Here is a 22402-nt window from a genome sequence, read left to right as displayed (position 1 = left end):
CCCAGGATGTGTTGGCAGAACTTAGCTTCTATGTCGACAACCGTCATTAGGTCTCATTGGCAAAGACAGATGAATAGAGAGTCTTTGCAGCCTCATGAATTTACTGTGCGGTCCATTTTCCAATGCTTCTGCTGGTGACTTAAACAGAAAGGCTTCTATTAGAATGTTATACGACTGAATCTGCTATGAAAACAAACCAAATATGCAACCGTTTATACTTATGAACACTGTCAGATATCTGTTTTTGGGGAACAGTAGTTACGCTGTTTGTCTTTCTTAAATTCTCATAGAAGCGTGGACATTTTTTCTGACTGGACAGTGGGATTGTAGAAGGCAAAACTACAACCTTGATGAAGTAGCCTCAATTATAAACATTATATAGAGACTCGTGATGTCCCATACGTATCAGTGGACAACGCATTAGGACCACTCCTTAGGTTCAGAGCATTTGGTGTTTTGAAGGCAAAGTGTTGCAACATGACACAAATAGATCAGGGTCAGTAAAGGACATCCTTAGGTGTGTGTGTGTGTGTTTGTTTTGATAAAGACAGTCTTGTTGGTTAGCCTAAAGCTAACCCCCAAGGTAAACGGTCATCTTTAGAGTCACTGTTTCCAGGTCTGCTCTCACTATTGTTTGAGGTTGATGTTCCACAGGAAATGATTGTGCTATTATGCCACTTCTCCCACTGCTCATTCCATAATACAGAGCTGGCTCAATCACGGTCAGATGTATGATCCAAACGTTTGTGTCATTGAATGAAACAGTTATATGAAATGCTAAATATTTCAAATCTAAACAAGGAGAAACAAATATGGCTTGTCAAATTTGGCAGCTTTATTTCCTCCATGTGAAGGATTTAGGGGAAGATACATGTCACTGTTTTGGAGATGGTGACAACATCTGTGGTTTCATGACATGTTCTGCTCAGTTTTATGAAGTAGAGCTGGACATGCTTAGGTTGTTTTGAGGTCCAGTGATTTTCAAACTAACTGTGTGTCGTCTGATCCACAGAAAAGGAACTGAACACTAAATGTGTTGTGGAGATGGTGAAGAACCAGACGATCCTCCATCCTGCAGGAACCAACCTTGGCAAAGCAGACTCTAGGTATGTTTGTTGCCTGACAATATTTTGTGTCCACATTAATGATTTATTCTTTTCATGCACACCTAATAATCATCTCACCACTCAGTGATTAATACATCCACCCTCCTTTGATATTTTCCCCCTGAGTTGTTCAGTGTATCACAGCATGTAGCTTCTGTAGCACCACATGAAGAGTTGTTTAGATTTTCATATTAAATTGATTCCTTTTTTTACATTTATCAAACATAACAAGATTTACACAGTGAATTTTCAAGCTGTGACCCCCCCAAACTGTGAGTGGGGGCATGATGTGGAAAAATGCAGGTGCATGCAAGTGTTCTAAAAACACTTGGAAGTTAAATCTTGTTTGTCCTGTTTGTCGACTCTCACAGCTCATTAAAAGCATGAAACCCAATTTTTCCATTGATGAAATGTCCCTCAAAAATTGTACTCCTTCTTGGAGTCATAAAACACTCATACCTAAATAAACGGTGATAAAAGATGATAGATGTATTTTTAGATTTATTATAGTTGGATCTTTCCCAGTATGATTATCTCCACTGTGAATTGCAAATAGAAAAAGATTTGATGCACCTAAGACTAGAACCTGTCTGACAATTATCATGTTGAAGTTTTCCTGAGTATCAAAGTCTTCCAGTCAGTTTAATTGTGGGCGCACTGTAAACAACAACCATTCCTGCCTAATACCAAGTTAATACTCACTTTTCCCTTCCCGTCAGACAGCGTTGTTTCAGCTTTTTGTTCACCTCCTAACTTACTTGGCACGTGCCACACAAGGCCAGCGCACACACAAACATGGAATGAGCTGGAGGCAAGAAAATGAGAACTGGTCAGTCTCTAGAGAAATCTCTATGCTCCCTCAATAATGTCATAATGAAGGAGCATAGAGATTCTCAGACAGCTACTGGAAGGAGATAGCAGGGACTGCAGGTAAAGATGAGACATTCTGCAGGAAACCATGGAAAACACTCACAAGCCCTAAGTGGTGCTCCTGGTGGGCACAAGTCTGTGCCAAAACTTTCTGTTACCTCTTCATGGTACCTTTGTCTCAGTGTGGTTTTCTTTTCTCAGCGGCGATAACTATTGTGTAGGAGAAAAACTGCAGAGAGCCAGCATCACAATTGGCTCACTCAATGACCTATCTGTTAAGCATAACCACAGGTTTTCTCTGCATTCGTTAAACAGTGCCAAAATGTGAATGGATGGCAATGACCACAGGGAATGTTTTGGGCTCGCAGTTATCTTGATTATATCTGAGGGAGAGCCCACACTGTCAGACTTCAAAAACCCCTCTCTAAACTACAGTAACTATTCACAGCCATGGGACTCTATAGCTTCTTCTCAGTGGTCACAGGTCACTTTCTATTGGCCTCATCACACACAGTAAGTATTGTAGTAATCCATACTGAAAACCTCAAAACATTTCTTGTGTCCATTCCCTGACCCCTCCTAAAAGGCTTGCGTCTGATTTGTTTGGAATGTCCCCTTATAATTATGACATCATTTTTGGCAGGAAGCTGACTGACCAGCTGTGTACTAGAGACAGGTGTATTCCAACACAAGTCACTTGTTTCCCCTCTCTTGGCCTTCACTCTCTCCTCCATGCTGTTAATCAGCTGCTGTTAGTGGGTAATGCTGAATTGTGCTCAGGGTCTTGAATCTCTCGGTGCCTGCACTGAAGAAGGCCTGAGATCCTGTTAATTGTGGTTGCATCTGTCAGAACAGGAATGTGTGCATGAGTTCAATGTGTCTGTCTGAGTGAGGGAATGTTTCGCCAGCGATCACACCCTGCGAACCTCTGCAGATAAAATGCAGGGACGACAAACTGTGAAGTTAAACTCCTCATCTATAATGAAAAAGCTCTTATAAATACAGTTTTTCTTCTGATTAGGCCAGTAGGCCCTGCTCCTTTGCCGATCCACCATCTTGGAGAAAAGTAGCAAAGTGACTGGTGGAAATGACTCCAAACTGGCAGATCAGAAATGGTGAATGCTGGCATCTGTCCTGTCGGCTTCAGGAGGAGGTTCAGGAGCAAGCAGCAGCAGCAGCAGCGTGTGTGTGTGTGCGTGCGTGCGTGTGCGCGTGTGTGTGTGGTGCGTGTGTGTGTGGTGCGTGTGTGGTGCCTGTGCCTAGAAGAGAGACAGGATTAGTGAGACACAAGCAAAACAGAGACAGCTTTACAAGAAAGAACAGACTCTACTCCGCTCGTCCCTCTCTATCAAGCAGTAACTCCCCACCACCCAGCTTCCTCCCTTTTTCTCAGCTCTTCTGTCTCTGTGGCAACGCAGGGGGAGGTTAACTCAGGGTCGCCGTCAGTGACCGTGAAGCCCCTTCCTTGGATGAGGACAAGATGGAAGAGGGGGAAAAACCCTCATTTACTCGAGCATCTGTCGACCATAAACTTCTCCCGGTGACTTTTATGTTGGACAGAACAAGAGCGGATCTGTAGTGTCTCAGTCTGTGTCTCGGTGACAAAAGAGCGAGGAAGCAGAAGGAGGATGGGCTGACTGACTGCTGCCCTCCGCGTGCAGATGTCATTTTCATTTGGTTGACATTTACATAGTGTACATTGGATAGTTATGTTTTTACTCAGCATTTCACGTGGTTGTTAAAAGTTGAGAAAGTTTGCCGTGCATAGAGGAAGTGTGCTGTAGGATGTTGCAGGTGCAAGTTGTTTGCTTAAGCTAATGGAGTAACCTCCGGGATGCCCATTGTTTAAAACTGGGAAGACGTACACCACCAGCTCACCTCCATTCTACCAGTTTTATTTAAATTTCAGTCCAAGTCCATTGAATAATCGCAATGTTAAAAGTTTAAAAGAATAATATAAATTTAATAAAAAAAAAACTACTAAATGGATTTGCACAAAACCATCTGAAGGATGGGCCAAGAAATGGGCCAAGTCATTTAATTTTAGGTTGGATCAAGGATCTATGACATTGTGAGTCCACAAAACACTTCTGGAGACTCTGAAGTAAACTTTGTAGCAGCTGAGTCTGGTAAAATTGAAGTAACTGGTGGCCGAGACATCAGATGTAATAAAACAAAAGAAAAAAACATACTGTCCCTGCATATTGCTCGCTGGTGTCATCCAAGTGTCCGCAAGCCCCAACTTTCATATTCAACTTGAAACTAGGTCATTTACACCAAGGTTTAAGCCTAAATATCCGCTGATAACTTCCTACGACCCTCGGACACACCATTGTGTATGCTACGTCCACTAAGTTAGCCACTTCCTGTGGACTTTTAGGCTTAAAACACAGTGTAAATGACCTTGTTGCCAGTCGAATATGAATGTTGGGGCTTGCGGACACTTTGATGACACCACATGAGCAGTATGGAGGCATGTTATGTTTTTTCTGGTGTTTTATTATGTCTGAGGTATAGGTCACCATTGACATCAACTGTATTGGATTTGGCTGCTACAAAAATTCACTTCTGAGACTCCAGACACTGGACTCAAACACTTCACCCACTCTTCCATTGACATAGTGGTGAGTAGATGATGAGGGAATTTTCAGTAAACTATCCATTTAATGGCAAAAATAAACAGAGGTCGGTTAATGTGGGGATTTTCTGATTGACTCACTGTGTTTCAAAGATTCTCTGGTAATTTAACCAACAAAACTGAGCAGATTTCTTATGATTTGATTAGATGTGAAAGACAGATATTTTTCAATAAGCGGCAAAGACGTCAGACCGTTCTTCACTGTAGCACAGCAGCACCAACATTAATATCATTTGACGCCAGAGGCGAAAAGTTGTCTGTTTGCATGTTAAAGTATCGTAACTCTCCACCATCATGTCAACACAGCTCAGGACTGTAGTGACACACAACATCCACAGACTATTTTTGTAGCAGGATTCTAAAACATGAATAATTTGAAAGATCTTAACTTTAAGGTTGTTTGCTTTATTTTTTTTTTTTTAAGTTTTTCCTTCTTCTGCTGTGTGCTCTTGATGGTCTGATTCAGTTTTTCCGCCAGTAACGCTCTCTGGGCAGGCCAGATTTAGGTTCCTCATGCTGCCACCCTCAGTGACTCACCACAGTGCTGACATTAATCCTGTCTCATGAAGTCTCGGGTATTTAGATTTCTCTAAGCACTGTTTAGAGAAGGACCAGGTTTACATGGTTTTCGTTGCCATCTGAGGATAGAAAATCTTGCATTGCTTCATTCCTACATTGTCTTCTGTGTCCTATCTGTTTTTACACCCGCCCTGCCTGAATCACTTTGGTAGAATCACTCACCTGACCTCCAGGGATGTTTTAACCTCCAGAGTTTGAACTGCAGGGTTAGGGCACTGTGTGCTAGTGTGTCTGATAAGCAGCAGACCGCTAACCTCTGTGCTGCTGTGTGGTTACAGACTGCAGTCTGCATGCTGACCTGAGGCTGTTTGCATTGGACTAGTGAAGCTGGATGTTGACACACTCTCAGGTCCTGTCAGATGTCAATGAGGCAAACTCAAGTGCCTTGGTTGCCAAGACGATGTACAAAAGAGTGGCCCTGTATCATGGAATGATGGCGGATATTTTTTCTGTGTGTATCAGCATGTGTGTATGGTATCTGTGGTGTAATTGTACTCAATAATACCTGTGTTTAAAGTATACAGTATATTTGTGAATGAAGAAAGGTGATATTTGAAAGCAGAGTGAGGTCAAGTGTTTGACCAGTGCAGTCTGAAGTCACCATGTGATGGTGTGAGATCTTTACAGTTCTCTAACATAATGACAGTGTTAATAAGTGAAGAGTGATAATCATTGACAGGCCACAGTGGCATGTTTTCTCTGGAATCTTCCTGCTTTGAATTTATTTGCTTTGACTCAGTCACACTCAACAGCGCTTCAGATAATTATTGCTGCTGGCTTCACAAAATGAATCCAGGTTGTCTGAATTTACTAAATTATAATGGTACTGCAAACATTCTGCAGCACATGCTTGTAAGTGTGTTGACTTTATGTGCTTGTGGTAATTTGGACATCTGAGAATTGTTATATGAGCTGAGCAATATTTCATGTATTCACACTTTCACAGATCACAAACCCGATATAGAGGAGAAAATGCAAGCAAAATTAGTGTTCCAATAATAAGACTGATGACGGTTTTTAGGCTGTGCAGCAGCTCATTGGACTTTGGACTTTCCATAAAAATATTACCATGGGTATAAACTGTGTTTGTCCTGGCTTCAGTGAGCAGACATTGAGCTGTAATGTAAACAAATCAATGTTGTCCCTGACCATAAACCAGTGAAATATGTTAATTGGTTACCATAGTCACCACTGCCTGTAATGTAAAGACCATATCCAGCCATGGATATTGATCCTTTATAGTCAGACAACAATATCATATCCAACTATAAGAGCAGCTCAGAAACTACAACACCCTATCTCACCACGATAAAGACGTGCAGATTTTTCTACTGGTGGGGCTGAACCCTGACTGTGTTATGGTGTGAGTGTATAAATTAGCACTAAGCTCAGGCGTGGCAAGGGACAGGAAATCCGCCTCGTGGCTAAAGGATGTGGACTAATTGTAGAATAATGTATTGCTCATCTTAAAAATATATCAGCAGGATGCAAGTTCACTCTCCATCCTCAGATTGAAGACTGCCTACGCACTGTACTCCTCCTAGCTTCAGTCAGACATACCCAGCATTTAACTAAGAGCGTAGCTAGAAAATGTCTCACTTGTGTGAATTGGTTCACTGTTGGTGATGGGAAGAGGATAAACATTAACCATGCAATCTATGTATTTTTCCAGGTGAATTTTTCTGCTAAATTTATGTGAAGTAAGTCCAGTTAATGTGCAGCACATTTGATCGAGGGGCTGGATGTTGAAGACACACAAAGCATTGATTTAAGTTTTTCTTAAAGCTTCCAACTCCCCTGCCATCAGCTCAGTGTGGTCAAAATCTGTTGGTGAAAGAATAATTCATGCATTTACCTCATTAATGTTTAACTGCTCTTTTCAGAAGGATTAGATTAAGTTTGGGAATTTTCAGGTTCTATTATCAAATGATATTTCAAATAAATCTCCAAGCTTTTCAATTTTTATGTTGATCTTTCTTAATTTTCTCTGAAATAACTTGAAATGAACAAAACTGGCATCCTATATTATCGCCTCCATATTAATTAAATGATACAGCTAATGTGAATGGTGCTCAACCTGAAGTACAGTAGCAGTGACTGAGAATGAACTTGGCATGGTAAACATGTTCCACATTAGACTTTATAATCTTCTGACTGCACTGCCTGCACAGATGAAGGAAGGTTAACACTCCTCCATTTGTCAATGTAGGGCTTGTGGTGTTGATGTTATTTAGCAGAAAGCTAATTTTGTTTCATCTATCCACAGGAAATTCTTTCAGAGGCATTGCCAGTTGTCGACATGCAAAGTCGAGTGTTTTAACAAACTCCAGCCAACTAAAGTCCAGTTAACTTTCTATGTTTCTCTTTCAAACATTTGCTCTTCCTGGTGCTTTTTATTTAGAAGGTGTCTTATGGTGAGACCAGACATATTGATATTGGTCTTTGTGTTCTTGACGTTAACCCCGGTTCTTTTTTCGAGCATTTCAACTATTGATTTGTTCAATATGTGAATCAGTTTTTTAAAATTTTGCAACTACGTCCAGGGAGGTTTGTTATAGTCCCATGGATCTTACACTTATTATTAATATAGCGACTTTGGTCACAGCTACATCAAGAGTCTCACCTTGACCGTGTTTGACAATTACTTATAATAAGTATTTCACAATAAGCATTTCTCTCGCTTTAATGAGGCAGTTTAACTGATCATAAGATTGGAGATGTGATATTAATAAAAGACAATAGTGTGCTTATTTATTACTAGTAATCTTGTCCAGGGTGATTTAGAAAACCTTTGAAGAAATAGCAAGAATTGTGCTTTTTTCACAGCTTCTTTGTTTTATTGTCAAACCAAAACAAAGGCATGCAGGTATACACTAAAAAGGAGCTTTGGATTAAATACAGTGCATTGTTTCAGTGAGGTGTAAAGGCACCAACACTTTTGTCCACTTCTGTACATGCAAAACAATCGCTTGCCTGAGGAGATTTCTGCAGTATGAACAAAACCAGCCTGAGGCTAGATGTAACTTTAAAATTGTGTATGTGGCATTTCAATTCTTTCATTTCAACATCAGTGGCCATTTTTCCTGCTACTAGATTTTCTCCCTATTTATCACTTACATTTTTCTTATATGTAAATTTCATTTTATAAAGAGTGGAGCCTAGGGTGTGTATCTGTAAGATACTACTCTACAGCTGTCATTTTTCCTCTGGTCCTTGTCCATGTCTGTCACCATGTGCGGAATCCAAGTATTAGCCTGTTACATTAAATGTCCTGTTGTCCTGTGCCATCAGTATGTTTCAGCTTAACATTCCAGTCTTGGTCCCAACCTCTTTCCTTTCCTAACACCCCCTGGCTACCTTCAGCCTCCTTTCTATCCTCCATTCCTCATTCCTCCCTACACGGGCTGTGAATGGTACAGTCCCAGAGAGAGGAAAAAAAAGAATGCAAGAACAGTAGAGAAAGAGAGAGGAGGGGGGAGAAGCAGCCATGCATTAAGTTATTTTTTAAATGATGGTGATCAGAGTAGAGGAGCAGGCCGAAGGGAGGAGGGACGAATAGTGTTCGAGGACCTAGGGAGGCGGGTTCACAGCTCTCCTGACCGCCTCACTCTCCCCTCTCATTGGTCGTGGTGCCTTCCAGCTTCATTAATAGGAGTTTGAGCGCAAGACATGGGTGACCCTTCTTGCCTGCAGCCTTTGAAGCAACCATGACAGCTGTCATCACTATGTACGTCAAAACCCGCCATGCTGATCTCACCCCTAAAGTGTTTGGAGGCATGACTGGCTAGATGGCAGGCATGTAGGGTGCTCTGAAGCCCCTGAGAAGAGCGTTCAAAAAAACAAACATCGTGTTTCAAAGATTATGATCTTCTCTGTGTGTGTTTAGAGAATAACATGTAACACCTCTACCACCATCCCCTCGTGTTTAGATGGTGAAAACCATTTCAAACACATCTAGATGATTCTCACTGATTGCTGGAGGTCTTGTAGATTTCAAATCAGTGCTGTGGAGAACTGTCAGACCAGTGTACAGGAGGTCCTGTTTGTCCCTGGGTTTAAAGAGCTACTGGAATCAATTAAGCGGCAGATGAGGATTACTCTGCATGTATTTGCTTTGCTGATCGCAGCCGTCAGCAGTGGAACGTCAGTGAAATATGAAGTGTTGCAGATTGGACGGGAGGCTGGCGGCTTTGCACAAGAGCTTTGGTGGTTTTAAAAGAATGCACAATGGTAAAAGGAAACAGGTGTGTGTGTGTTTGTGTGGGTTTGTGTGTGCATACTTGTACAGATGTCTTTGTGGGGACTATTTGGAGCCTACAATCTACAGTGTGAGGACAATTTGTGTGAATGAGGACACTTGTGTGGCTGGTCCTCACTTTTTGAGCTACTTTTGATGGGCTGTTGGTGTTAAGACGAGGGTTAAGTGTTAAGTTTTGATGTTTAATGTTAAGGTAAGTGTGAGTGTCCTCGCTAAGATAGATGTGCTTGCGTGTGTGTGTGACACTAGCTGTCTCATACCTCTGGCCTCATCATCTGACTGTATGCAGCTCTCTGACAGCTGCCTTCCCCCTGTGGGCAGATCCAGGGATGCACAGATGGAAGAGGAAGATCACAAGAAGTTTCCAACAGTGAAGAAGACATGAAAGGGAGCAGAGAAGGGCATAACCATGTCATTAAAAACCTGACAGGATATGATTTTGTCATTCAGAAATTAATTAGTGAATTGCAAGGATCAGGATACAAATGGTGCTGGGGTTAAGGATTCTGTTCCCTCAGGGCCCATGAGTCCCAACAGTGGCATTTTGCAGTAAGTCTTATGTAATTAGTGCTCACCAAATGGCCTTATGATAGTTATCATATTGCAATCACAAAAAAGCATGTCAGTGACTTTTATACTCATTTTAATATCAAATTTAAATGACCATATTATTGTTGACCTACCGATCAGCAACAAATGTTTATTTCCCAGAGATACCCTCCCAATGTCCATGTTTGAAGTTCGGACTTTTTAGGGTTTTTTGGCTGTTATTTAAAATTTAAATTTGTCAGACTGTGACTGACTGTCACTTGTCTCAACAACCATTGCCCACCACATATAAAGTGGCACCCCAGAATAAATGGACTGGTAAATCCAGAAAGTCGCCGAATGCACACCAAAAACACTGTCTACGCCCTGGCTTTGATGGTAAGCAGATACTTGGAAACACTCAAGTGAACACTGAGCAGTGGACTGGTTTTCTCATTGCCAGGGCAAGCAGATGGCAGACACCAAAACAGTCTGACCACTTCCTTGGTGTGTGTTTGTGTGATTTTTGAAATCATCCAGGCATTTTGCAAGGGGTGTGTGCACCGTGGGGAGTTATGTCTTTAAATAGGCTGCTCATCACAATCCATCCATGTGTTGTTGAGTTATTTTGTCCACAGCGTATAACAACAATACCCTGCTTGTGTGGCTATACCAGCACACAGTTTAATTTTAAAATGTTGACAAAATAAAGTGACCAGCAGCTCTGACATGCATGGTGTGGATTTTCCACTCAGAAGCATAGTGTCAGTTTGTAGACTTTAAAATGGAATATCTAGTCTGAGCTTGGTATCAGCTGATGACTGTGGAATGACTGGGTGCAGGGTAATTAGGATGCTAAAGGGAATTTATGGCCATTCAGTTTTTGCAGTGGTGTGCTCTGTGCACCACACAAAATGTGATGAGATCTCTGAATACCAAGGTCTGTGCTCTTTTGGATACAAATTAGAAGCAAATATTTCAAGATATCAAAAGCTGAACAGGCAGCAGCGATATTCATAAAATTGTGTGAAAGAATATCACTGTGTTCACATACACTGTTTTCCTGCAAACCAAAACATATAAGTAGACAGAACATATTAGTACACAACATATTAATCACTCAATAAAAAGAGGACATAACATTGTACGCACTACACAGTCAAAAGGTGCACAGTATATCTGAGTAGTGCAAAGCAGAATAGTGGAAAAATGCATTGAGAAGTGAAAGTCATGTTCATCCACAGGATGAGTAAAATGGCATGTTATTGTTTTAACATTTCAAATTTATTTTTGGAAACTTGTTATTATTTTAGAGACATAAGAAGTAGGTCATGCTCTAGAAAAGGTCCGGCAGTAGGGCAGTTTAACTGGCGCCAGTGTTTTTTCCAGACTTTGTGCTTGCTACCAGCTTAATGTTTAGGAGGTACTTCAGTTGCTTTTATAATATAGTTGTTACATTATCCTGGTCATGGTCTGACATTTCCTCACATGCTGAAATAGCCAGATGGAGTGATGGTCTGAGTGCTGAGGAGATCCGTTGTAAAGGGCATTGCTACTGGCTAAATGCTCATAATGCAGACATGTTTGCGTGTGGGTTCATGTGTGTAGTGTACGTGAGTGTTCGGCATGCACATGTGTTTCCTTAGTTTTTCTGTAGAATATGCTGATACTGTGGGCAATCCTCCCTCTTTTTAAATGTCAAATATGTTTTTTAACATTCAGTGGCCTTTCCCCCACATGTCTGTTCATTTCTGTCTGTGACCTCGACCCAGTAACCCCTCCACAGCACCATCTGATTCACACACTATCTCAACGCTCTGCCAGCTTCAGCCCTCCCACCTACACACACACACGGACACACGGACACAGACATTCCAAAACAATTCACCAAGTTCCAGAGATTTTTTTGTCTCCCCGATCCATCAAAGATGAATGCCCTTCCTGACAGACACACAACCTTACCAAATCCCCAGAGAACTTGGTTTTGTCATGTGACAAGTCACACACACAAACACTCACACAGAAGGTTGATATTCAATCAAGTGTTTACAAAAGTGAAAAGAAGGAAGGCTTGAGGCCAGTGTCTGTGACTATCTCTTTGTCTCTCTGTTCACTACTTTTTATAAGGGGGAAAAAATTTGACGGACACTTAAATACAAATGATTTCCGCTCTGAATCTGGAACTCTGAATGTCTAGCATACTGCATCCTCTCTGACATCTGCACTAAATGTTTTTTTATCTCTCTTTCCACATGCTGCCGTGGACCTTGAACCTCCCAACTTCATCAGGAATCAGTCCAAGGTACCGACACACACAAATGCACACAGACATTTTTAACACTGAGCTAATTCCATGGTAGTGAATCACCTCTGTCAAACAAATAAGCCACTGTTTTTCTTCAACTTAGTAGTTTATGAGCTCTGTAAAGGCTGTGATAAAAACCAGTGAGTCTTTTTAAATTAGCATTAACATCTCAGGAATTACTGTGTATTGATATTTTCCTAATGTGTTTTTCTTTCACCTGAAAATGCCCACACATGCTACATATGTACATTTAATTTCTTGGATGACAGTCAATTAAGAATAGTATGTATTGTTTATATGTACAAACAACAGTCATACTTGTTTTCTCCCCCCAAAAAGGAGCATTGGGGCTACTTAAACATTTTGCGATCTGACAAGAAATATATTCTGGAAATATTAAGAAACATGAAAAACATTTTTTTTAAATGTATCTTAATGAGAATAAAATCATAAATTTTATGAGAATTAAATTGTAATATTATGAGAATTAAGTCATGATATTAAGAGGAAAAAGTTGTAAAGATAGTCATGGTTTATACTATGTGTTATTGGTATATAGGATATCGGAAGATCAACTTCTTGTTAATGTATTCTTTAGTACAGGTTTCACAAATAACAATATACTTTATTATAATAAATACTTTTGGCACATCAGCACCATATTATCATAAATATCAGAACTTTGAAAAGATTGAGCAACAAATGAGTCTATTCTGAAGTCAGAACCACACAGACTTAGAGGAAGTTGCCGTTGTTAGTGTTGCTGTGTCACAACCAGCCTGCCTGTCTTATGCTGGTGTTCTTCATGCTGTGTCTCCAGGTCTTTGCCTACGATCACTGTTTCTGGTCCATGGATGAGACAGATAAGGAGAAATTTGCAGGTTTGTTTATAAACACTGTTAATGTCATGTCATTGCCAATCCAAGCTCTGAATAGAGATTGTTCACAGTTAGACAGGATGACATGCTCTGTGTGGTTGTCTGTCTGTGTGTGTGTCTCCAGGTCAGGAGGTGGTGTTCCAGTGCCTTGGGGAGAGTCTTCTCAACAATGCCTTCCAGGGCTACAATGCCTGTATATTTGCCTATGGACAAACTGGTAAATTACTGTGATGTACCTCACTGTTCTGTCAGTATGACGTAAATATCCATTCAATTGCCAGTTAAGTAGGTACAGTACATCTAGCTTAAACAAATGCAGTTCTGTAACTGTTTCAGAGAGACTGGAGTTTGTGCTTAACTCTGACGTGTGTTTCTGTTTGGTCCACCTCATTTATATCTGTGAGGTTACACTACATTACCTAGCATTATAACTTTCAAAAATAAACTAGCAACTAAGTAATAGAGTACATAACTGCAGGAGCGGTGCGCAGTGCACACATACCCCGACCAAGCCCTATTTCTCAATTTTAAATAAGTGAAGAAAATCCTGGATCCACCCTTTTGTCCAGATCCTTGCCAAAATCGAATGGCTTGGCCCATGTCTCATCCTTCCGCCAAGTTTCGTGGAAATCTGTTCAGTATTTTTTGCGCAATCCTACAAACAATAACAACAAAAACAAAAAACAAACAAACAAGCCCATGAACAGGGGTGGAAAAACAAAAAAAAAACCCTCCTTGACAGAGGTTAAAATTTCTATGTACCATTAATAGCAAAGTGCCTTTAAGTATTTAGTTAAATGATTAAGAGGAGTGTCAGTGTGGATGTGTTGTGGCAGGAAGCTTGGCCAGCCTCTCCTTTCTCCAGAAGGAAAGACATGCCAAAGCTCAGAGTAAGTCTTTAACCAACAGCAGAACGTCAGAGCCACCATAGACATGCACATTGTTGCTGTGACTCAAACACACCTCACCAGTGTCAGGGAGGCAATGTAGATATCTCCAATGGCCTGTTTATTGCACAAGATCATAAGTCATAAAAGGCTTGATTTGCTCCTTCCCTTTACTAGTGTCAAGATGAGTTGCACAATACATGAGGTTGTATTTGACAGTCAATGACTCAGAGGGAGTGGCATAACTCAAAGTCTGTCCTCATATAATACATCTATACTCATACACCTTTCAAATCTCAAGTAGCACCATTGCATCACGTTTGAGTGTGTGTCTGTGTTGTCCGCAGGTTCAGGAAAGTCTTACACAATGATGGGTTCAGGGGACCAGCCAGGTCTGATTCCGCGCCTGTGCAGTGCTTTGTTTGAACGAACCCAGAAGGAACAGCGGGAGCAGGAGAGCTTCACTGTTGAGGTTTCCTACATGGAGATCTACAATGAGAAGGTCCGGGATCTGCTTGACCCCAAAGGGTATGACCTCAACCTCAAACTTCACAGATTGAACTGTAGGCCACAGTGGCTTAAACACCACCCACAGAGCTGCATTCTTATTTACATTCCCTTACACAAGCCAAATTTTATGCAGGTTTTTATGCTGATTGTATCTTTGTTATGTTAACATCCTGTTAAAGCATTTAAGTTATTGCAGCTGATTGACATTTAAATCTTCCATAGGTGCCTCATAATAAAGGCAAAAATGTCCAAACATATCTTACAAAACAGTTAAATGTTGACCCATGTTAGATTAATTAAAAAATGACCCATGGACATAAGTTCCATTGCACTTAATTGGAATTTAGGATGTCACAAACATTGGGGCACTAACCTCAGATATATGTTATCTATACTGCTGCTTTCAGACTCCACTGGTCCTCTATTTTCTCCAGAGGAGGTGCATGTGTGAACGCAAATGTCTGAGTAAGACGCTCCACAGTCTGTCTCTGCTTGGCCCCCTAGTATTATGTCACACAGCAGAGGATTCACAGCAAGCGTATGGAAAAATGAAGAAAACAAATATCTCCCGGGCTGGTGAAATGGCGGTGACACACGCATATAAGACACTGACTCGCCTGAATAATGTGGAGGATTTGTTGCTGTTGTGAACACATCTGTGCAGAGAACCTCCCGCTGTGTTGTGCATGTGTGAAAGGCAAACTGCAGGAAAACTGTGGATTTTACCCACAGGTCATGTCTGAAAACGGCTGTCTATCTTTGCAAGTATATTTCAAACTAAACAGCCAGTATCATGAGTAATTTTGAGTTCTAAGCTTCATGTTAGTTGGTATCACCAGCTGCTTTGGTCAGTGGATAAAGGGATCATCATCCTGCCCTGCAGTCACTGACGGAGGCCAGTTCATGTCCAGCAGGTCAGCAGTAAATCAGTAGCACAGGCCTGTGTCTGCTGCCCCAGACAACATAACCTCTGCCCTTCACTCGCTGCATGACCTCTAACCTCTGTAAAACGGGCCAAAGAGGAGAGGACCATATGACAGCCATATGGGCTTTGCAGTGGAGCAGAAAATGATGAAGTTCTCAGGCCAGCAGCAAGTTTGAATCTGTGAGCAAAGTGTTTATAAACTGTGTGTGAACTGGGGAAAGTTGTAGTGGTCTCCAGAACCAGAGTTAATGTTGTCATTCCTGCTATAATAGCCGATAAATGTGTTTTAGTAAGTGTGACATTGTTCTTTGTCTGTTTTTATTAACCTGCTTTTGGTTTGTGTCCAGGGGTCGACAGACTCTGAGGGTGAGGGAGCATAAAGTGTTGGGTCCCTATGTGGATGGCCTATCTCGACTAGCTGTGGCCAGCTACAAGGTAAAATATTTATCTTAAATGGTTTTTGTTACAAGTTAATGACAATTTTAGCGATTCCCTCATACCCCAACTTCCACTAGACACTGGATTCAATCTTATCACATTTTTTTGTTGATAACTAGCACACTTGAGTGTAATATCTGACCAGCATTCACTCTTAATTTGAACTTTGAGCTTTAGGGTTTGTAAAAATGTTGCTCAAATGATGGCAGCAGTCTGCTTAATAGTCCTAAAGCACCAATCACAATGGAAAGAGGTTGGCTCAAAAAGTATTTGAGTTACTAACATTAGGCTTCCTATATAGGCAGTCTTTATCAATTTCAATGGTCACCAAATATATACAATCTTGGAGGCCATCAGCTGTTGTCTGATGATGAATTAGCCTCTGGGGGTAAAGGACAATATTTTGAGGCTTCCAGTGTAGACAGCAGATATCTGGGCCAAGACTCTGTCTTTTGTTTGATGCACACTGTTCATGCAAGTCAAATGTCTTCCACACACTGATACAGGTGTTTTAGGTCCACATGTCATCTTGACTAACCTTTATCAACAGCTATCTTTATATGAAAACAGATAAATTAAAAAGGTGTTTTTCTGTCGATATGTTCTTTCAGCAATCTAATTCTGCTGTAACGTGATTGGTTAACCTATAAATGAAAACCCGAAAGCTTAATCTTAACCCTCCGCTACAACTGTTTATAGAGATTGTCGAATATATAAACAAGCCAGGAGTACGTCAAACACGGTGGTGGGTAAGATGTTCTTTAAAAAGCTGTTGAAAAGTCCAGTCAAAATGGGAAGAGATTATTATTATTTATTAATCCCGTGTGTTTTGTGTTGTTCTGACAGGACATCGAGTCTCTAATGTCAGAGGGGAATAAGTCTCGGACGGTCGCTGCTACCAACATGAATGAGGAGAGCAGTCGATCCCACGCTGTCTTCAACATCATCCTCACACACACACTCAAGGACTTGCAGTCTGGGGTAAGACCTAATAATACAAATCACTGTTTGCCACAGAATTCGATTCAATCTGTGGTGGTAGCTGCCAGGGAGGCGTTATAGATGTTTTGACGGCTCTCTGACACGGCAGGATTTCTCCTGGTGCTGCTGATGCTGCTGGAGCGAGCTCTCGATTGTTGTCTGAGTGTGTGGTTGATTTAGTTTAGCCATCAATCATGTGTAATTGTAAAAGTCCACTAGATAATTGGCTTTTTCGTGGCCTCCACAGGGAGTGGAGCCTTCTTCTGCTGCAGGGGGTAGGTCTGGGATAGTCACGGGGGTGTGGATTGCTGCTGTCACAGTTGGAGTTAGATCATGGTCGCTGCAAAGGGATTGTATACACTCTGCTTCTGCAGCCACAGGGCGCAGCAAACAATGGCTATGGCACCTGCATGGGGGTTGGAGCCCAGAGAAGCCATTGTTGCCATTGTCAGACAACAGTAAATAAAGTAGAGAAACTCAACAGTAGCCAGGTCAGATATATGCACTACATACAATATGTGATAGTTAATTTCCTTGAGGCTTGGATCCAATACAATAGGCCTATAAAGTGCATGCTTTCTAGCCTGCAAACCACCATTCCATCAAAAATTCATGTAACAACAGAGATTAGACATGGTCAAACACATCTCAACAAGTTTTTTCCAAAAACCAAGTAGATCTAATTCCACTAAGGATAATGAGCCTGGCCCGAATGGAGAGGCAAATACCCCAGGCTACGGTGCGACACTATGGATGGAGAGGGAAAAATGTTCTGCCCACACTGGGAGAAAGCAGGGTGGAGGAATGGAATAACCAGCGGCTCAACGAACATGAAAATACTGTCTCTCACTGAGCACAGTCAGTGCAGCGACCAGGCATCAGCTGTCAACATAACCCAACAGCAAGCTGCAATGATAGGCCTCAGTGTGAAGGCTAACGAAACATTCAACACGAAGCTGCACTCTCAGCTACAAGTTGTGTTTATAGCAGTTTAGGCTCCATTCACTGATACAGTGACTCTGTTGATGATATGGAAAAGAAACTGGAAGATCTTCTGATACTCACAGATAATATTTGACAGTGATTTCTCCCATTTGTCTGGGAAGTTGAACTGTTCCAGGACACGTGAAACTACTCCCTGGTCCTCTGTTTTCCCAGACTGTCTGTGTGTGTGTCATTTTGTCCACTTAGACAGTGACTGGTGAGTTTTTGATCAGCTGCTGCTGTTGGAGGATGATGTCAGCTCAGCTGTCTGACCAGGAACTCTGAGAAAAGACCTAAATGACTAATTCTTCATCCCCACTGACCCACTTATAGGCTCTGCTGCTCCTTACTCTTTTTCCAGACTAACCTGTCACCAGTGAATCCTGTTAATAATTCACAGGTGTGACTGTGAGATTGTGAGCTGATACAGGATGATCTGTTTTCAAGGAACTCCCAGAATCACAAAGTCAGTCAGTAGATTCATCAAGCAAACAGCAAACACTGTGTAGTGAGTGAGTGAATCACTTGGCTGACACATCCTGTAGTTGCTTGTATCAGTTCTTTTTTTGGGGGGTCTGGTGTATTTTATTGTTTCCTCTTTCTCAATAATAACAATAATTAACTGAAAATTTAGAATATTTCATTTTCATATTCTCAACAGAAACTTATTTATGGTTCAAACCCCCCACTAAACCAGACACCTGTTCATTTCAGTCCAGTGTGAATGATGTTCAGAGTTTATATTGTGGCACGTCGTGTGCTGCGCTGGTTGTTTAGTTCAGTTGTCTGTTTTATCTTCCACATTTGGTTGCTTTTTGTTATCCAGCAGTTGTTGTGTGGAGGATGTTGTACCTGGCTCAGTATGCAAAATACTTTTTTAAACCAACAGTCAGTAAGTTGACTGCTGAACAATGAAACAATGTTCCCAAGGCAATGAGAAGCCGTACTATCATCCATCTGGTATAGTCCCCAGAGTGTTTGCTAAATTCATGCACAGTGTGTATCTAAACAGCTACATAGAAAGAGTGGGGGAGAGAGAAGAGAGTGACCAGGGAAAGCTAGAGGAGAGCTCATACTGGTTGTTCTAATGACATGAACAGTAGCAGTACCCAAAGGTGTAAATTATTATATCAATAATAACATCAGCAGTGATAACAGCGCCACCTGATCAGTGGTTCTCAAATGGGGGGTCTGTGAAAGGTTTGAAGATTCATCCATTAAAATGAGTCAGCTGGGTCTGAATCTTCATCATTGTTTTTTCACCATTGTTTTCAATGAAGCAATGCTGTAATCTGCCGCAATATCACTCCCCTTTCTTAGCCATGATGCAGTTGCCTTTCCTGCCAATACTTTAGCATGTCGTGGTGTATTTCATCAGGAACATGTCTTGGAAATGATGACCTCATGTAAAATGCATACATTTTTCATCCAGCTCTAATGGGAGAAGCAGTCAGCAGTGTGTTGTTCTTTCACATGACTAATGAGATGTGTATAAAAATAGGCTATGTCAGATCATCAAATTCAATAGCTTGAGAGCCTCACTGTAGATATTGAAGTGGAGCTCATCTATTGACTCAGGATCTGTGTTAAACAGACACTCAGTCACTCAGTGCTGGATGAGTCATTCTGCAGCTCTACAGCTCATCAAAGGATTTCCTTTCAGTAGCATGGTGCGCTCAGACACTCCATTCAAAGTTCAGTCTGTCAGTACTTTGGCCCTGTTTGTCACCAAACCCTCAGTTGTTTGCTATTTTGATCCCTGCTTTGCTGACTCCAGATAAGCATTTGCAGTTTTATCCATAATGACGAGCATGTGTAGTTATGTGATGATGCCCTGTTCTGTGCTTAAACCTTAAAGCTGCCAAGGCTGACGAGCTGAATGTCCTGCTGATTTGGTTACTGACTCTGGTGTCAACTCTCCTGGTAACAGAATCTTTTAGTAGGGAAGACGATACCACAAGAGCTGGCATTTTCTCCTCGCCACTATCTCACCAGCCAAGTTTAAAAAATTGACACAGATCATCATAATGTCGCATTATTATTTATTTTACATTACACATCTGAGGTTGATCAATTACATTGTATATCTCCTCGCTGTGCAATGCAAAAGGATTGTATCAATATATGTGTATATATGTATGTATATAAAACACAAATATTGATTTTATTACCCGGCCCGAGTTAAAACAATAATAGAAATAAAACCACTGGGTGTTTTCATTTTGTAATAAAAGTCCTTAATATCTTCATCCATCAATGATACACTGAAAAAGGAAGTAGAGCTGGTTTACTGATGTTTCTTTCAGGGTGTAACACCACCAGGTAAAAGGGCCTGGTGCTCTACGTTAAGGTCCACTCACTTATTGTATTAAGTAGCTGTTATAAATTTATTAAGTTGTTACTTCCCACTGTGTTGATGCACACACTCACCAGCTTTGCCTCCTCTCCATCTGTTAAACTCTCACATATTATTTTACAACAACAACAGAAACAGGTTTGTATCTGTCTTTTGATCTCATTTTGCTCAGAGTTACAGATACACATCTGTAGTTTGTTTAGTAGTTTGTTTTACCCTCAGCCAGGGGCTGATCTGTATCAGTGCTTTAGAGGTTGATCTCTATCAGTTCATTTCATGACTGGGTCTTTTCAGCATTGAGGTCTTGGGTCTAAAGGAACTTTACCAGGAGGACCGAGAACCTTTTGAGGATCTCAGGAGCTAAAACTGTTTTGCGACTGGAGGAACTAGGGACTAAATTTAGCTGCTGTACGACAGTTTCAGATGCTTACAAAAAGCCACTGTTAATGTTGTCATACCTTCCAAAGGTTTAGGAACAAACGGAGACAGGGTGACAGAATTTTCAGAGCATTATTGATTAGTGAAACACAGATGCTGCTTCAACTCACGTACCACTTCATACATAAAACAATGACGTAATGCAGCAGTGATTCAGTTAATTACGATGACATTTAATACCAATTTTATTGCACCAAGTCACAATATAAATCATCTCAATGATCTTTGCATTGTAAAGCTGAGACCTTACAATAGAACCTAACAGTTACCACATGAGCCAGCACTTGGCAAAAGGGAAGGATGAGTCAGTGAAGGTTTCTGACTCGTTTAAAAAGAGAGCAGTAATAAAAAGAGAGGAAGTGAATGAAAGAGAGAAATTCAGCTTAATTTGCAGATTTGATTTATGGTAGCTGTGTTTGAAAGCAGAAATAAATAACTAGAGTATAACTGGAGTTGGGTTTTACATTTCTCATGAGACCTGAATTTCCGAATTTTAGAGAAATTATGAGTAAATCATTGTCCAAGGTCATTGGGTTGTTATTGTTGCTGATATATATATATATATATATATAAATGATTTATATTTTTCTGTTTTGCATTTAAAAAGAACACCTGAGTAGTTCTCTATCAGATACAGATAGTTGACAGCATGTTTTTGTAGAGCAGCAGATCACAGGTCCAGTGCAGACACAGGACTGCATTAGCTGACATTCTGCTTTGGCTGCAGGTGTAGATCGGGTGTTACATTCAGCGTTCTCAGCTACTGGCTTGTCACGCTCAGCCTGAAGTGAATCTGATCTGTACAGTACAGATGGGGAAGTGATATCTATATCCCGAACAGCTCTTGGAAAGACAGAGAGAGAAACTGTCGACAAATAACCCAAAGATGGGAAACCAAAGCCTGACAGCACATTGTGGAATCGAATGATTGCTGTTATGTTAAATGCAGTGAGAGAAAATCTACTGAGCAAAAATGGACCAATGCTCTCAGCCCGAATGAACTTCACAGCTAATTAATGAGGGGATGTTTCTGAGGAAAAGCAAATGCCTCGTTATTTATCTCTAGGTTCTGTGTGGCTCTGGTGCTCACAAATCAGGGCGGTGCTCAGTTGAAAGCTGTTGTAAAGTCAGCAGGTGATTGTCTTGGTGTGGAGTCTCTCTGGTGATTAATGTCCCATCAGAGGTTTGTCTGACCTTATGTGGATGCACACTGCTGCTCTCAGGAGTGTCAGCACATCCAGATCTGCATCAATCTTCCAGCTCCAGGACATTTGTATTTCTAAAGACCAGGCTGGACATTACATTGCCTTTTGCCATATGGAATCCTACCCTGAATCAGAAATGTCTGCCAACTGTAAGAAGATGATCAGGCCACCGAGCTGTGTGATGCTGTTAGCTACTAAACCAACAGAACATTCCCTGATGACAGTGGCATTTATTGCTGTGATACTGTATGTATGTCACTTTCAAGTTGGTTGCTGTAATTCTTTGTGGACATGTTCAACATTGCCTGTAACTTGTTGGTACTACGTTCTAAAAGAGACAAAATCTGACCTAAGATTAACTAGAATTTTCCACCAAGCGGGATAGAAAGCTGCTCGGTTTTAAAAGACGTGGACAGAAAAAGCAGGTTTCTGATGAGCAGTAGGTTAAAAAACATGTTTACAGTTTAAGTAAAAATGTAAGCAAGTGTGTCAGATTAACTGTTCTCTCAAACATTT

The 22402-nt window shown here is 41.1% G+C and overlaps 1 protein-coding gene across 4 annotated transcripts in view; it reads left to right on the top strand.

The window, feature by feature from the left end:
• The window catches only part of kif13ba (kinesin family member 13Ba), a 47023-nt gene that overhangs the window by 6082 nt on the left and 18539 nt on the right, over nucleotides 1-22402 (top strand). For all 4 annotated transcript variants that reach the window (XM_069537393.1, XM_020079978.2, XM_020079977.2 and 1 more), the window contains 7 exons: nucleotides 1013-1106; nucleotides 12269-12281; nucleotides 13105-13165; nucleotides 13287-13379; nucleotides 14397-14577; nucleotides 15832-15919; nucleotides 16769-16903. In XM_069537393.1, coding sequence (XP_069393494.1) covers nucleotides 1013-1106; nucleotides 12269-12281; nucleotides 13105-13165; nucleotides 13287-13379; nucleotides 14397-14577; nucleotides 15832-15919; nucleotides 16769-16903 — 665 coding nt within the window. The remainder of the gene's footprint in view (nucleotides 1-1012; nucleotides 1107-12268; nucleotides 12282-13104; nucleotides 13166-13286; nucleotides 13380-14396; nucleotides 14578-15831; nucleotides 15920-16768; nucleotides 16904-22402) is intronic.

The sequence above is a fragment of the Paralichthys olivaceus genome, chromosome 1, assembly GCF_024713975.1.
Source record: "Paralichthys olivaceus isolate ysfri-2021 chromosome 1, ASM2471397v2, whole genome shotgun sequence".
NCBI lineage: Eukaryota > Metazoa > Chordata > Actinopteri > Pleuronectiformes > Paralichthyidae > Paralichthys > Paralichthys olivaceus.
The sequence above is the reverse complement of the archived record's forward strand: the minus strand, read 5'-3'. Positions and strand labels throughout refer to the sequence as shown.